This window comes from Budorcas taxicolor, chromosome 12 (assembly GCF_023091745.1).
Source record: "Budorcas taxicolor isolate Tak-1 chromosome 12, Takin1.1, whole genome shotgun sequence".
NCBI classification, from domain to species: Eukaryota; Metazoa; Chordata; class Mammalia; order Artiodactyla; family Bovidae; genus Budorcas; species Budorcas taxicolor.
The window spans coordinates 35,917,876-35,931,847 of NC_068921.1; the positions used below are offsets into that span (position 1 = coordinate 35,917,876).

At 45.4% G+C, this 13,972-nt stretch overlaps 1 protein-coding gene across 1 annotated transcript in view; it reads left to right on the plus strand.

Moving 5' to 3' along the window:
* CRYL1 (crystallin lambda 1) overlaps positions 1-13,972 on the plus strand; it is a 57,588-nt gene that overhangs the window by 14,548 nt on the left and 29,068 nt on the right. The window contains exon 3 of the mRNA XM_052649952.1: positions 3,570-3,696. Coding sequence (XP_052505912.1) covers positions 3,570-3,696 — 127 coding nt within the window. The remainder of the gene's footprint in view (positions 1-3,569; positions 3,697-13,972) is intronic.

Below are 13,972 nucleotides of genomic sequence, written 5' to 3' on the forward strand. Positions count from 1 at the left end.
TATCTGGGTCATGAAGGTCTTTTTTGTACAGTTCTTCCGTGTATTCTTGCCACCTCTTCTTAATATCTTCTGCTTCTGTTAGGTCCATACCATTTCTGTCCTTTATTGAGCCCATCTTTGCATGAAATGTTCCCTTGGTATCTCTAATTTTCTTGCAGAGATCTCTAGTCTTTCCCATTCTGTTCTTTTCCTCTATTTCTTTGCATTGATCACTGAGGAAGGCTTTCTTATCTCTCCTTGCTATTCTTTGGAATTCTGCATTCAGATGCTTATATCTTTCCTTTTCTCCTTTGCTTTTTGTTTCTCTTCTTTTCACAGCTATTTGTAAGGCCTCCCCAGACAGCCATTTTGCTTTTTTGCATTTCTTTTCCATGGGGATAGTCTTGATCCCTGTCTCCTGTACAATGTCCCAAACCTCTGGCCATAGTTCATTAGGCACTCTATCTATCAGATCTAGTCCCTTAAATCTATTTCTCGCTTCCACTCTATAATCATAAGGGATTTGATTTAGGTCATACCTGAATGGTCTAGTGGTTTTCCCTACTTTCTTCAATTTAAGTCTGAATTTGGCAATAAGGAGTTCATGATCTGAGCCACAGTCAGTTCCCAGTCTTGTTTTTGCTGACTGTATAGAGCTTGTCCATCTTTGGCTGCAAAGAATACAATCAGTCTGATTTTGGTGTTGACCATCTGGTGATTTCCATGTGTAGAGTCTTCTCTTGTATTGTTGAAAGAGGGTGTTTGCTATGACCAGTGCGTTCTCTTGGCAAAACTCTATTAGCCTTTGCCCTGCTTCATTCTGTATTCCAAGGCCAAATTTACCTGTTACCCCAGGTGTTTCTTGACTTCCTACTTTTGCATTCCAGTCCCCTATAATGAAAAAGGACATCTTTTTTGGCTGTTAGTTCTAAAAGGTCTTGTAGGTCTTCATAAAACCGTTCAACTTCAGCTTCTTCAGCGTTACTGGTTGGAGCATAGACTTGGATTATTGTGATATTGAATTATTTGCCTTGGAAACAAACAGAGATCATTCTGTTGTTTTTGAGATTGCATCCAAATACTGCATTTCAGACTCTTTCATTGACCATGATGGCTACTCCATTTTTTCTAAGGGGTTCCTGCCCACAGTAGTAGATATAGTGGTCATCTGAGTTAAATTCACCCATTGCAGTCCATTTTAGTTCACTGATTCCTAGAATGTCGACGTTCACTCTTGCCATCTCCTGTTTGACCGCTTCCAATTTGCCTTGATTCATGGACCTAACATTCCAGGTTCCTATGCAATATTGCTCTTTACAGCATTGGACCTTGCTTCTATCACCAGTCATATCCACAACTGGGTATTGTGTATGACAAAAACCTTAAAAAAAAAAAAATTAAATGCAAGTCCTCCTTGGTGTGATGGCTTGTGATGGCTTCTTCACCCAGCTATCTGGTATCAGGAGAGGCCATACCTGCCTAAGGGGTCTTGGACTCCTTATCTTTGCCATGAAGCTGCTTTTGGTTGAAGATAATAAGAAATCTGTATTTCAGTGCATCTTTCTGGTGGGTTTTTTTTTTTTTTTCACAGTAACAGTAGCAAAAGAATTTCCCTTCCTCTACTTGTGGCTAAAACAAAAAGTTTGAAATGCACAGCTTTAAGGAAGAAACAGGACAAGGGAGCTGCTGACCCAAGTGGGTCCTGGCGTCCTAGGAGCGCCAGCTTCCCAGGGGAGGACAGGACGAGCAGGGGCCCCATGGGTGCCTGGGCTCAGGGGTCACCTGCAGATCCTTGACCCACGCCTGTCCCTCCCAGTCAATGTTCCCACACTCAACTGTGTCACTGCCCGGCATTTCTTACAGTCCCCAGCCTAGTGACCTGAGACCCAGACCCCTCAGGTCACTGGCCATGCTTGAGCCGTCACCCCATCCCAGGGCCTCCCCGACCTTGGCTGACACCCCGCGCCCCTGAGCGTAAACCCAGCTTGCTGCCAAGAACTCCAACAGCTTAATGATAAACCTACAGCCTAAAACTATGTGAGAGTGACTGAGTCACTGGCACAGGAATCCAGAGAATGTTCTGGAGCCTGTGTGTGTTTGCTCATCTGTGTATTTAACGTGTCCTGAGTTACAGGCAGGACACACTGCACCGTCTGCCAGGCCGAGATGGGAATGTGGGCCCAGCTCAGGAGTCTTCACCCTGCCTGGTTCATATCTCCAGGCACCTGCTCTCAGCCCTCTCCCCAGAGGCACTGAACTGAGGCCCAAGAAGCCCTGCTTTCTGCTTCTATGTCCCACAGGCATTGCTGGGGGTTGGGGGAGGAGGCTGTGCCTTGAGGTATTGGAATCTTAGTTCCCTGACTAGGGACAAAACCTGTGCCCCTGGCAGTCGTTAAGCTCAGTGTTTAGCACTGAGAAGTCCCCTATCTTAATAACTGTTGTGTCCATTTTGTCAGTGTTAAGTACATTCATAGTGTTGTACAACCATCTATCCGCACAGCTCTTGTCTTCTTAAAAAACTGAAACACTGTTCCCATTGAAGAACGACTCCCCTCCCACAACCCCCATTCTCTCCGTCTCTGTGGATTCTGTCCCTACAGTTCCCTCATATAAGTGGAACCACATGGAATCTGTCCCTTTGTGATGGCTTATTTCACTCAGCATCATGTCCTCAAGGTTCGTCTGTGGAGTAGCAGGTATCAGAATTCCCTTCCCTTTTAGGGCTGAGTAACATTACATTGTCATTGTGACAAAAGTCTGTGTAGTCAAAGGTATGGTTTTTCAGTAGTCACATACAGATGTGGGAGTTGGACCATAAAGAAAGCTGAGCACCAAAGAATTGATGTTTTGTTTGAACAGTGGTGTTGGAGAAGACTCTTGAGAATCCCTTGGACAGCAAGGAGATCAAACCAGTCAATCCTAAAGGAAATCAACCCTGAATATTCACTGGGAGGACTGATGCTGAAGCTCCAATACTCTGGCCACCTGATACGAAGAACTGACTCATTGGAAAAGACTCTGATGCTGGGAAAGATTGAAGGCAGGAGGAGAAGTGGGCAACAGAGGATGAGATGTTGGGCATAAGTTTGAGCAAATTCCAACAGATAGTGACAGACAGGGAAGCCTGGCGTACTGATATCCATGGGGTCACAAAGAGTCAGACATGACTGAGTGACTGAACAACAGCATTCCATTGTGTCTCCATTCATCTGTCTGTGGATATAGAGTTGTCCCCATCTTTTGACAACTGTGAACAATGCTGCTGTGGAAATGAGAGTACAAATATCTGAGTCTCCACTTTTACCTTCGGGATGTAGGCCCAGAAGTGGGATCGCTGGCTCACGATAGTCTTGTTTTTTATTTTCTGAGAAAGCACCTGATGTTGGCCACATTGGATGCAGCAGTTAAGGCCGGGCCAGCGGTGCTGGGGTTCATTGCTCCAGGTTCTCACTGCACTTGGTTTCTCCTCTGCTCTTTCACTGTTAAAGGCCGCACCATGCTCTGCTTCGCATTTCCTGCTGATGGGTGAAGCAGACCTCTGACCCTGAGTTGTTTGGAATGCTCATGGCTCACTCTCCACTGCTTTCCAGGAAGGAGATGAAGATGCTGGAGCTGTCGGGGTACCTGAAAGGCCAGCTGGGCGCGGAGGAGCAGCTGTCACTCATCAGCGGCTGCTCTGACCTGCGGGAGGCAGTAGAGGGCGCCCTGCACGTGCAGGTGAGTGGGGACACCTGCCCGCCCGGCTGGCAGGGCCTGTCCCCTGGGTCCTTGGGTCAAAGGCAGGGGAAGGCGTGGGGATCGTGAGCCCGCAGGTGCGGATGGCGTTCACGTGACCGGAAACACTGTCTCCCACCCCCCCCAACCCGTCACCCACTACCCCTTCCCCGGGATGGAGTTCTCTCTTGGGGTGTTAGAATGTTGAGCAAAAAGAATGTCTTCCGGCCAGCTAATACTTTCCTATTTTCGTCTAACTGGATGGGAGACTATGTTGTTGTTCTGAGATATAAGAGATCGCCTAAGAGAAACCCTTTAGTGTTTTGCAACGTTTGCATTTACTTTTTCCAACAACTTCACTCAGAGAATCAGGCCATCCCCACCGCTGAGGACAGGCTCCAGCCCACCAGGGCCTGAATGCAGCTACTGCCCCATGAAGACCCGGTGTCTCCCGGCTTCTAAAACGTGACACTTAAGCTTGACGGGGCCTTGCTCCTGAGCCCCTCCTCGCCCCATGTCCAGCCACTGCTGGTGTCTCGTCTGATCTGTGACGCTGGTTGAGCTGAGAACTGGGAGCAAAGCCAGGCCTGAGCGGGGCTCCTGGTGCAGAGGCCTCAGGCCTGACACTCCTCCAGTCCACATGGTAGACTTCCTCGTCTCCTCCTGCTCTTTCTACCGCATCCTGTGTCCCGCTCAGTAAAGTGTCCAGGATGGATGCCAACCCGGCCCTGAGCTCTGAGCCCCTCATCCTGGCCCGCTGAGGCCTCCATTCCCGTTCTCGGTGGTTGTGGTCACCTCAAGTGACTCTTATTCCAGGCCAGGCTCCCTTGCTTCCAATGAGAACAGTAGCAAACCCCTTTGGGGATCAATTTGATACATGATATTTACATGATGGAAGTGAACGCTTACAATGACATGTATGATGTGACCTGACAGGTGAGCATGTGACGTGTCACCACACGTTTCCCAGAACAGTGGTGTCCACTTGGGTCTGTCTCCACTAGAGTGACTTGGCTTCTTTTCTGAACAGTTTCCAGTGCCCTTTGCTTTTTCCTCTGAGACGTTTGCTGTACTTTGTAATCCGTGTGTGATGATGGCTGGAAAGTTTCATCTCCAGCCTCAAGTACTAACTGTCAAGCCTTCTGTTGTTTCTTTTCTTCCCTGCAGTGGTATGGTATGGTCCACACGGTAACTGGCAGTGTTATTTTTCTGAAGCGATCTTTGTGTGTGTTTGTGTTAGTCTCTCAGTCGTGTCCAACTCTTGTTGACTCCAAGGTCTGCAGCCCACCAGGCTCTTCCATCCATGGAATTCTCCAGGCAAGAACACCCGAGTGGGTTGCCATTTCCCCCTCCAAAAGCAATCTTTATAAGGCTTATTATAAAATTTCCAGCACTAGCCATTGCAAGGGAAGCCCTGTGGCTTAGTGGTAAAGAATCCACCTGCCAACGCAGCAGACATGGGTTTGAATCCCTGGGTCAGGATGATCCCCTGGAGGAGGAAATGGAAACCCACTCCAGTATTCTTGCCTGGAGAATCCCATGGACAGAGGAGCCTGGATGGAGTTGAAAAGAGTGGGACATGACTAAGCAATTGGGCATGCACACATGCAGCTATTGCAAAGTCATGCCCCAGGTATAATTAACATGTCTGTGTTAAATTTCTTTCTCTCCTGATCCCATAAAAATTTAAAAAAAAAAAAAAAGGATTCTGGGTCTTCCCTGGTGGTCCAGTGGTTGGGACTCAGTGCTTCCATGGCCTGGAGCCCAGGTTTGATCCCTGGTCTGGGAACTAAGATCACAAATGCCACATGGAGAAAAAGAAAAAAAAGACCTTGAACCTAAAGAAGGCTTAGGGCTGCACTTGCTCTCCTGGGGCCTCACAGCACCTCCAGTCTTAGTGCTCAGAGACCTCCTGCTAGCTGCCTCCTCTGAGCAACTCTGTATGGCTCCCTCTTTCCCATTTAAGGACAAATTCTCATCATAGAAAAATTCACCTAGGCTTTTTGGAGACTTTTTGTTTATAAAAAGAAAACGATTGTTACTTTAAGGAATTGCCCAAAGGCAGGAGGAGAGCATGTGAATTAACACAAACACTTCTTTAATCACAAACCTTCCAGTAGTGCGAGTTACTGAGCCCTGGGAATCGCCGCCCTAGAAATGCGAGTGGTCGATTTATCTTCCACCCAAGTCCCAGTGGGCGGACGCCTGGGTCAGAAGGTTTCCTCTGCTGAAACGTGGGAGGGAGTGAGAATGGAACCTGAATTTCTAGCACTTAGTGCAATTTTGAAATCAAATCTGGCCTGGCAAGAAAATCTAGCGTGCTGGAGAAATAAGTGTATTCTGAAAAGTTTCTAAAGCATTGACTGTTGCAGAGCATTAAGGGTCATTAGCTATGACACAGAGGCTTTATCTCATCTCTGCAACTTTTTACCTAAGATCCAGGTAGTTAGCTGGTAGGAGCCATGGGAATTTTGGTCATGGAATTGTGAGCTCTAAATGGACTTTCCTTATAGTCAGCACAGACAATTCAGATGTGTTTTTCCATGTCAATGTGAGAATTTGCATTTGAACCTTTACCTCTAAAACTGGGAAAATGCTTAGTCATTTTGGTAAGGACTTTGAGATTGTTAGTAATTACAGGAACCAGTGTTCGTAATAAATACTACGGTTTAAAATTTATACGTTTGCAAGGTGGGCCTTTTTTGGTCTTCTTCCACTGACTGAGACTCAGAGTGATCTTCCTTTTGGTGGGAGTCGGGGGAGAGGGAGGGTGGCAGCACTGAGTGTGCCCAGGAGTGCATGTTGAATCCTGAATTTCATTTTTCCTGTTCCATGTGTGTATTAATTTGTAAAATTGGATTATTATTCACATATAATAAAAGCTGGCAGTTTTAGTGTTCAGGTCTGTGTGTTCCGACAATTGCATGTGGTCATGTCACCACCTTCCCCCGTCTCCCCCCGCCCTCCCCAGCTTCAGAGCAATTCTGCCACCCCACAAAGTCCCCTCCTCCCACTCTGTGGTCTGGCCTGGGCTGAAGCCACTGGTCTGGTTTTGTCCCTGCAGCTTTGCCTTTTCTGTATTGTGGTACAGTGTGGACTCACCAGGACTGCACGTGCTTTGTTAGATTTACACATAAACGTGTCCCGATTTAGATGCTACTGTAAATAGTACCTTCACAAAATTTCAACTTCTGCTTGTTCATTGCTAGCACATAGTAATATAGTTAAAAGTGGGTTGTTTGATTTATTTAAATTGGGAGGGTTTTCCATATATCTTTGTTATTGATTTTGAGTTTAAATCTGTTCTAGTCTCAAAACAAACTTGACGTTATTTCAATTCTTTTATTTTGTTGAGGCATGTTTTATAACTCAGAATATAGTCTATTTTGGTGAATATTCCATGTGCAGTTGAGATAAATATATTTCGGAGTGAACTGTAGTATGTAAATATGGGTAAAGTTGCTGGATAGTGTTATCCAGGTCTTTTCCATCCTAACGGATTTTCTGTTACTTCTCTCCATCAATGAGAGAAAAGTATTGACATCTATAATTGTGGATTCATTTCTCAGTTCAAACCAGGCATATAGTTGGGTACTGAGCTTCTGTCCCCTGTGACAGACCCTTTTAATTGGCATGTTTTGGTCCATTACATTTAGTATAATTATTGATAGGGTTGGATTAAACTCGACTGTCTTGCTTGTTCTTTTCCATTTGTTCCATTTGTTTTGTGTTCTTCTTCCCTACCCTGCTTTTTGGCTGGCTTACAGATGGAGCATTTCTTATCATTTCATTTATCTCCATGATTGTTCATTTATACCTCTTAGAAATTTTTTTTTGGCGATTAATGGCACCCCACTCCAGTACTCTTGCCTGGAAACTCCCATGGACGGAGGAGCCTGGTGGGCTGCAGTCCACGGGGTCGCGAAGAGTCGGACACGACTGAGCAACTTCACTTTCACTTTTCACTTTGATGCACTGGAGAAGGACATGGCAACCCACTCCAGTGTTCTTGCCTGGAGAATCCCAGGGACGGGGGAGCCTGGTGGGCTGCCGTCTATGGGGTCGCACAGAGTCGGACACGACTGAAGCGACAGTAGCAGCAGCAGCAGCAGCATAGGGTTTATGAAGTTTTTTCTAACTAGTCATGGTCTACCTTCATGTGTTACAGCAGCACACTCCCAGCACCTTTCCGCTTTTCTGCTGTTGTCACAGGTTTTCCTTTTACACGTCCTGTCTTAGCACGTACAGCTGCTGCCTTTTCTTTGTACAGTCAACTAACATGTAGGGCAATTAAAATTAAACTTTATATTTACCTGCATTTTCACCATTCCAGCGTTCTTCATTTCTTTGTGTAAATTCAATTTCTCCTGAATTTTTTTCAATTTTATTTATATTTATTATTAAATATTATTTATTTATTTATTTTTTTGGCACAGCAAGCAGCATGCGGGATCTTAGTTCCTGACCAGGGATGAAACATGTGCCCTCTGAAAATTTCAAAAGTGGTACACACACACACACATACACACAAATGGCTTACACTTGTAGAGGAAAGAAAAGAAGCATAAAGACATTATGAAGTAAAAAGTGAAATCCCTCTTCCTTCATCTTCCCACCTCTGGGGGTGAATATTGTGTGGAGAGTCTGAAGTTTATTTATCCAGAGTTCTACAACTCCTGTTATCATATATTACAGACTTAACATTTTAATAACATGAATCCTATAATGGTGTAATGTTTTTGACTTGATTTTTGTAGTTAGTAATATATTATGACTTTTCCCCCCATGTCCTTACATACTGATCTACCTATTAGCGTTTTTTTATAGTTTGGGAAATCATTTACTTGTACACTATCCAATTATTAACTAAATAATGTGTTTTTAACCATTGACCATTAATGTTTAGAAATAAAACAGTTTAACACATTGAAATAATCTTTATGGTTTGAAGACTACCTTACCATATGACCCAGCAATCCCACTACTGGGCATATACCGTGAAGAAACCATAATTGAAAAAGACACACGTACCACTATGTTCATTGCAGCACTATTTACTATAGCCAGGACATGGAAGCAACCTAGATGTCCATCAACAGATGAATAGATAAATAAGTTGTGGTACATATATAAAATGAAATATTTCTCAGCCATAAAAAGAAACACACTTGAGTCAATTCTAGTGAGATGGATGAACCTAGAGCCTGTTGTAGAGTGAAGTACGTCAGAAAGAGAAGAACAAATATCACGTATTAGGACATATATCTGGAATTTAGAAAAATGTACAATTTGCAGGGCAGGAATAGAGACATAGACATAGAGAACAGACTTTGGACACAGCAGAGGAAGGAGAAGGTGGACTGAATTGAGAGAGTAGCATTGATACATTTACGTTACCATATGTAAAATAGCTACCTAGTGGGAAGTTGCTATATGACACAGGGAGCTCAACACAGAACTCTGTGACCATCTAGAGGGGTAGGATGGGGTAGGAAGTAGAGGGGAGGTTCAAGGGGGGGGGGCACATATTATACTTATGGCTGATTCACCTTGTATGGCAGAAGCCAATACACTATTGTAAATCAATTATCCTCCAATTAAAAAAGATTGTAAATTTTTTTAAAAGGCATTATACATAGTATTTCGGCCTCTGAAAGTTTGTGTGCTAATAAAGCCTACTCTAAAGTGCGTGTGTGTGTTCAGTCCTGTCCAACTCTGCGACCACATGGACTGTAGCCCGCCAGGCTCCTCTGTCCATGGGGTTTTCCAGTCAAGAATACTGGAGTGGGTCGCATTTTTCTTTTCCATTACTCTAATATATGGTCCACAAATTTAAAAAATAAATAAAGGCCAGACAGTAAATGTTTCAGGCTTTGAGAGCTGAGTACAGCCTCTTGCATACTTTACAGCCCTTCAGAAATCTAAAAGCTGTACTTGGCTGGGGGCCGTAGACTGTTTGGCCTGGATCCCAGCCTGCTGGCCCTGCTCCAGTTTGTTGAGGTGGTTTCCTCCCCACGACTTAGGGAAAGGAGTCCACCATTAGCGCGTCTAGCCTGTGGGCCTTTCCGGCTCTTCCTGGGGGCGCGTCTCCGCGGCAGTTTCCGGGTCTGCGTTTGCCGCGCGCTCTCTTGCTCCCCCTGGCCTCCGTGTGCTGCACTGCAGGATCACCGAGCCGGACTGAGTCCCATCCGCGTGGGGTCAGGGAGATGGAAACCAGCACCTCGCACCCCCGAGGCATGCCAGTGGATGTGCCGCTCCTCCCGGGGAGAGGCTGTGGGCTGGGCTTTCCCTCCCGGTCCTGGCGGGGCTGGCTTAGGGGAGGCGCTCGTGGGTGACACCCACCTTCACGCACTCATTCCTGTCTGTGCGCCCGCCTGGCCCCGCCGCCTCCTGGGCTGTGGCCCCAGGTGAGCCAGTCTGTCCATGTCCATCTCTTGCCTTCTCTGCAAGGCCCCTGCGAGGGTGGGATTCAGTCAAAATCAACGTGATCATTCTCAGTGTTTTTACAAATGACACCTGGTTGATGATCGCTGTGTATCATTCTTCTGTATTTTGAGTTGTGTTTTTAAGGTCAGGTTCATTGAAAATGGAACCTCGAGGATTAGACCCATCTGGCCCTTGGTGGCTTGTTGCTGGTCTTGTGAGTTCTCCTTACCCTTGTTAAGTGCGGCCAATTAAGACGGAGGATTTCAGGATCACCAGTGTGGGTTACATTGATCTCCAGTGTGGGGTACATTGATCTTTAAGATGCTTATTAAATTGATAAATGAAAACAGGTATTTCACTAGCCAAATTTGTAGCAACAAACATGTCCTTGTCCCAACACTGACATTTGTAATTTGGTTCTAAAGTTACTGTGAAACTGAATGAGCAACCCTACTTCCCCCTAAACTTTACAAAATAGAAGCTCAGATCTCTCTTTTAAAAAAGCACAGTACCACTCTTTTGGAAAGAAGGGGTGACATTGTAACAAATCCTGGCATGGTGACATAACATTGATTGTATATAATATAAATATAGATAGAAATCTAGATATCTCTGTGTATCTAAACCTTTCTTCCTATAGTTAGGAACTTAATTATCCCTTATGCCTTAGGAATTGTAGGTTGCTAAGTTAAAGCTCAAAGTCAAAATAAACAAGTATCTAATATAAACATTTTTATTTTATGAAATCTGTTAAATGGAATGTATAGACACCAACCAAGGAAATTATTTTTAATCTTATCATTCAGTTGAAAATGTGGTAAGTCCATTTAAAAGTAGCCATGGCATGCATATTTAGTGCTTGGGATGTGAGAGTTGGACCATAAAGAAGGCTTAGTGCATAGGAACTGACGTTTTTGAACTGTGCTGTTGAAGAAGACTTTTGAGAGTCCCCTGGTCTGCAAGGAAATGAAAACCAGTCAATCCTAAAGGAAATTAACCCTGAATATTCAGTGTTGCTGAGGCTCCAATACTCTGACCACCTGATGGGAAGAGCCAACTCATTAGAAAAGACCCTGATGCTGGAAAGGATTGAAGGCAAAAGGAGAAGAGGGCAGCAGAGGATGAGATGGTTCGATAGCATAACTGACTCAGTGGACATAAGTTTGAGCAAATTCCAGGGGATGGTAAAGGACAGGGAAGGCTAGCGTGCTGCAGTCCATGGGATTGCAAAGAGTCGGACATGACTTAGTGACTGAACAACAACAACAAATAGTAAATACTTTTGCAATTGTAATATTACTTCCCCTTTTTTGCTCTTGGTGGTGGGTGGTCATTGTTTACCAAGAACCTTAGGTATCATACTGTGCATCATGACGTCTTTCCTTTTTAAGAGATATATTTTAAGGCATATGAGGGATCTGGGAATTTAATATTAATAAAAACCACCTGGGGCAAAACTCCATGCTAGTGAAAGTTCGAGGGCCCCGTGTCCCGCAGCGAGAGCCATGGAGGCCTGGGGTGGTGTTTGTTTTCCCGCCAGCTCTCTGACTCTGGCTGTTCCTGGTGGCACAGGCACCCGGCATTCAGATCTGCTTACTCTGAGCCACCCTGATGTTTATTTTCATTTGAAAGTCAATATTCCAAGACTTGCTGCCCAGCATATCTGTTTGAACAACTGGGGGAAAACATAAGGAGGTTTCTTTCAAGTTGGTGACTGTCCCCTTTTAGGATCCGGTTCAGACCAGTTGCCCAGGGGAGAGCTGCCTGCCTGACACATGGAAGCCTGGTCACCAGCACAGCCCTGACGGATGGTGTGTGTTGGGCATGGAGGCCTTCCTTGAGGAGGTGCTTTCACTCTAACTTAGAACCCTTTGAGGACCACCTTGTTCCAGGTGGTCCTCTTGTTCTTTCCTGAAGTGACCCTCAGAAAGCTCAGTTCGGCTCTGACAATGTGTCACTAGTGACGGTTACTTACGTGAGTGGGGTTCCACGCAGTGATCCTGCATAAAGCCAGCTGTTAACAGCTGAAAGTGCCAGAAAATATGAAACACGTGTTGTCCCTGCCTTAAAACTCCAACTGGTTTCTGTCCTGAAACAGAATGGCTCTCTGAAGCAGTGGTTGAGATCCAGCAGCTTCTCCTTATAGATTCAGGGCCCACACCCACACTTTCCTGGGTGTTCAGTTCAGTTCAGTTCAATTCAGTCGCTCAGTTGTGTCCGACTCTTTGCGACCCCATGAATCGCAGCACACGATTCAGGACAGGCCTCCCTGTCCATCACCAACTCCCGGAGTTCACTCAGACTCACGTCCATTGAGTCAGTGATGCCATCCAGCCATCTCATCCTCTGTCATCCCCTTCTCCTCCTGCCCCCAATCCCTCCCAGCATCAGAGTCTTTTCCAATGAGTCAGCTCTTCACATGAGGTGGCCAGAGTACTGGAGTTTCAGCTTCAGCATCATTCTCTCCAAAGAAATCCCAGGCTGATCTTCAGAATGGACTGGTTGGATCTCCTTGCAGTCCAAGGGACTCTCAAGAGTCTTCTCCAACACCACAGTTCAAAAGCATCAATTCTTCATCACTCAGCGTTCTTCACAGTCCAACTCTCACATCCATACATGACCACTGGAAAAACCATAGCCTTGACTAGATGGACCTTTGTTGGCAAAGTAATGTCTCTGCTTTTGAATATGCTATCTAGGTTGGTCATAACTTTCCTTCCAAGGACTAAGCGTCTTTTAATTTCATGTCTGCAGTCACCATCTGCAGTGATTTTGGAGCCCGAAAAAATAAAGTCTGACACTGGTTCCACTGTTTCCCCATCTATTTCCCATGAAGTGATGGGACCAGATGCCATGATCTTCGTTTTCTGAATGTTGAGCTTTAAGCCAACTTTTTCACTCTCCTTTTTCACTTTCATCAAGAGGCTCTTTAGTTCCTCTTCACTTTCTGCCATCAGCGTGGTGTCATCTGCATATCTGAGGTTATTGATATTTTTCCCGGCAATCTTGATTCCAGCTTGTGCTTCTTCCAGCCCAGCGTTTCTCATGATGTACTCTGCATCGAAGTTAAATAAGCAAGGTGACAATATACAGCCTTGACATACTCCTTTTCCTATTGGAACCAGTCTGTTGTTCCAAGTCCAGTTCTAAGTGTTGCTTCCTGACCTGCATATAGGTTTCTCAAGAGGCAGGTCAGGTGGTCTAGTATTCCCATCTCTTTCAGAATTTTCCACAAGCTGATGTTTTTATTAACTGTCTGCTGCCTCCCTAACCCCTAAATAGGGAATCCCCTTCTTTAGAGATGAAGAGTTGGAAACGGATGTCCTTTATTAAAAGCATCGTGGTACAACGGAATTACCCTGTTACTTGGACCCAGTTAACCTGATACATTTGAGGTACTTTCCTGAGACATTATTCCTGAAATGTTAGAATAGGTGAGAGTCATTTAAAAATGAGAAATGAGAAACAAGTTATCTTGAGTCCTGCCACCCTCACAAAAGACCTGTTTTTCTTTTTATTTATTTATTTGGCTGTGTTGGGTCTTAATTGCGGCACTCAGGACCTTCTTTGTGGCTCACAGATCCCCTAGTTGCAGCTCACGGACCCCCTAGTCGCAGCTCAGGGACCCTCCCTAGTTGCGACTCACGGACCCCTAGTCATGGTTCACCGACCCCCAAGTTGTGACTCATAGTCCCCCAGTTGTGGCTCACGGACCCCCTAGTCATGGCGCAGGAACCCCCTAGTCGTGGCGCGCAGACCCCCTAGTTGAGGTGCACGGACCCACTAATTGAGACGTGTGGATCCCCTAGTTGCAGCCCTTGGGCTTAGTTGCCCCTCAGCATGTGGGATCTTA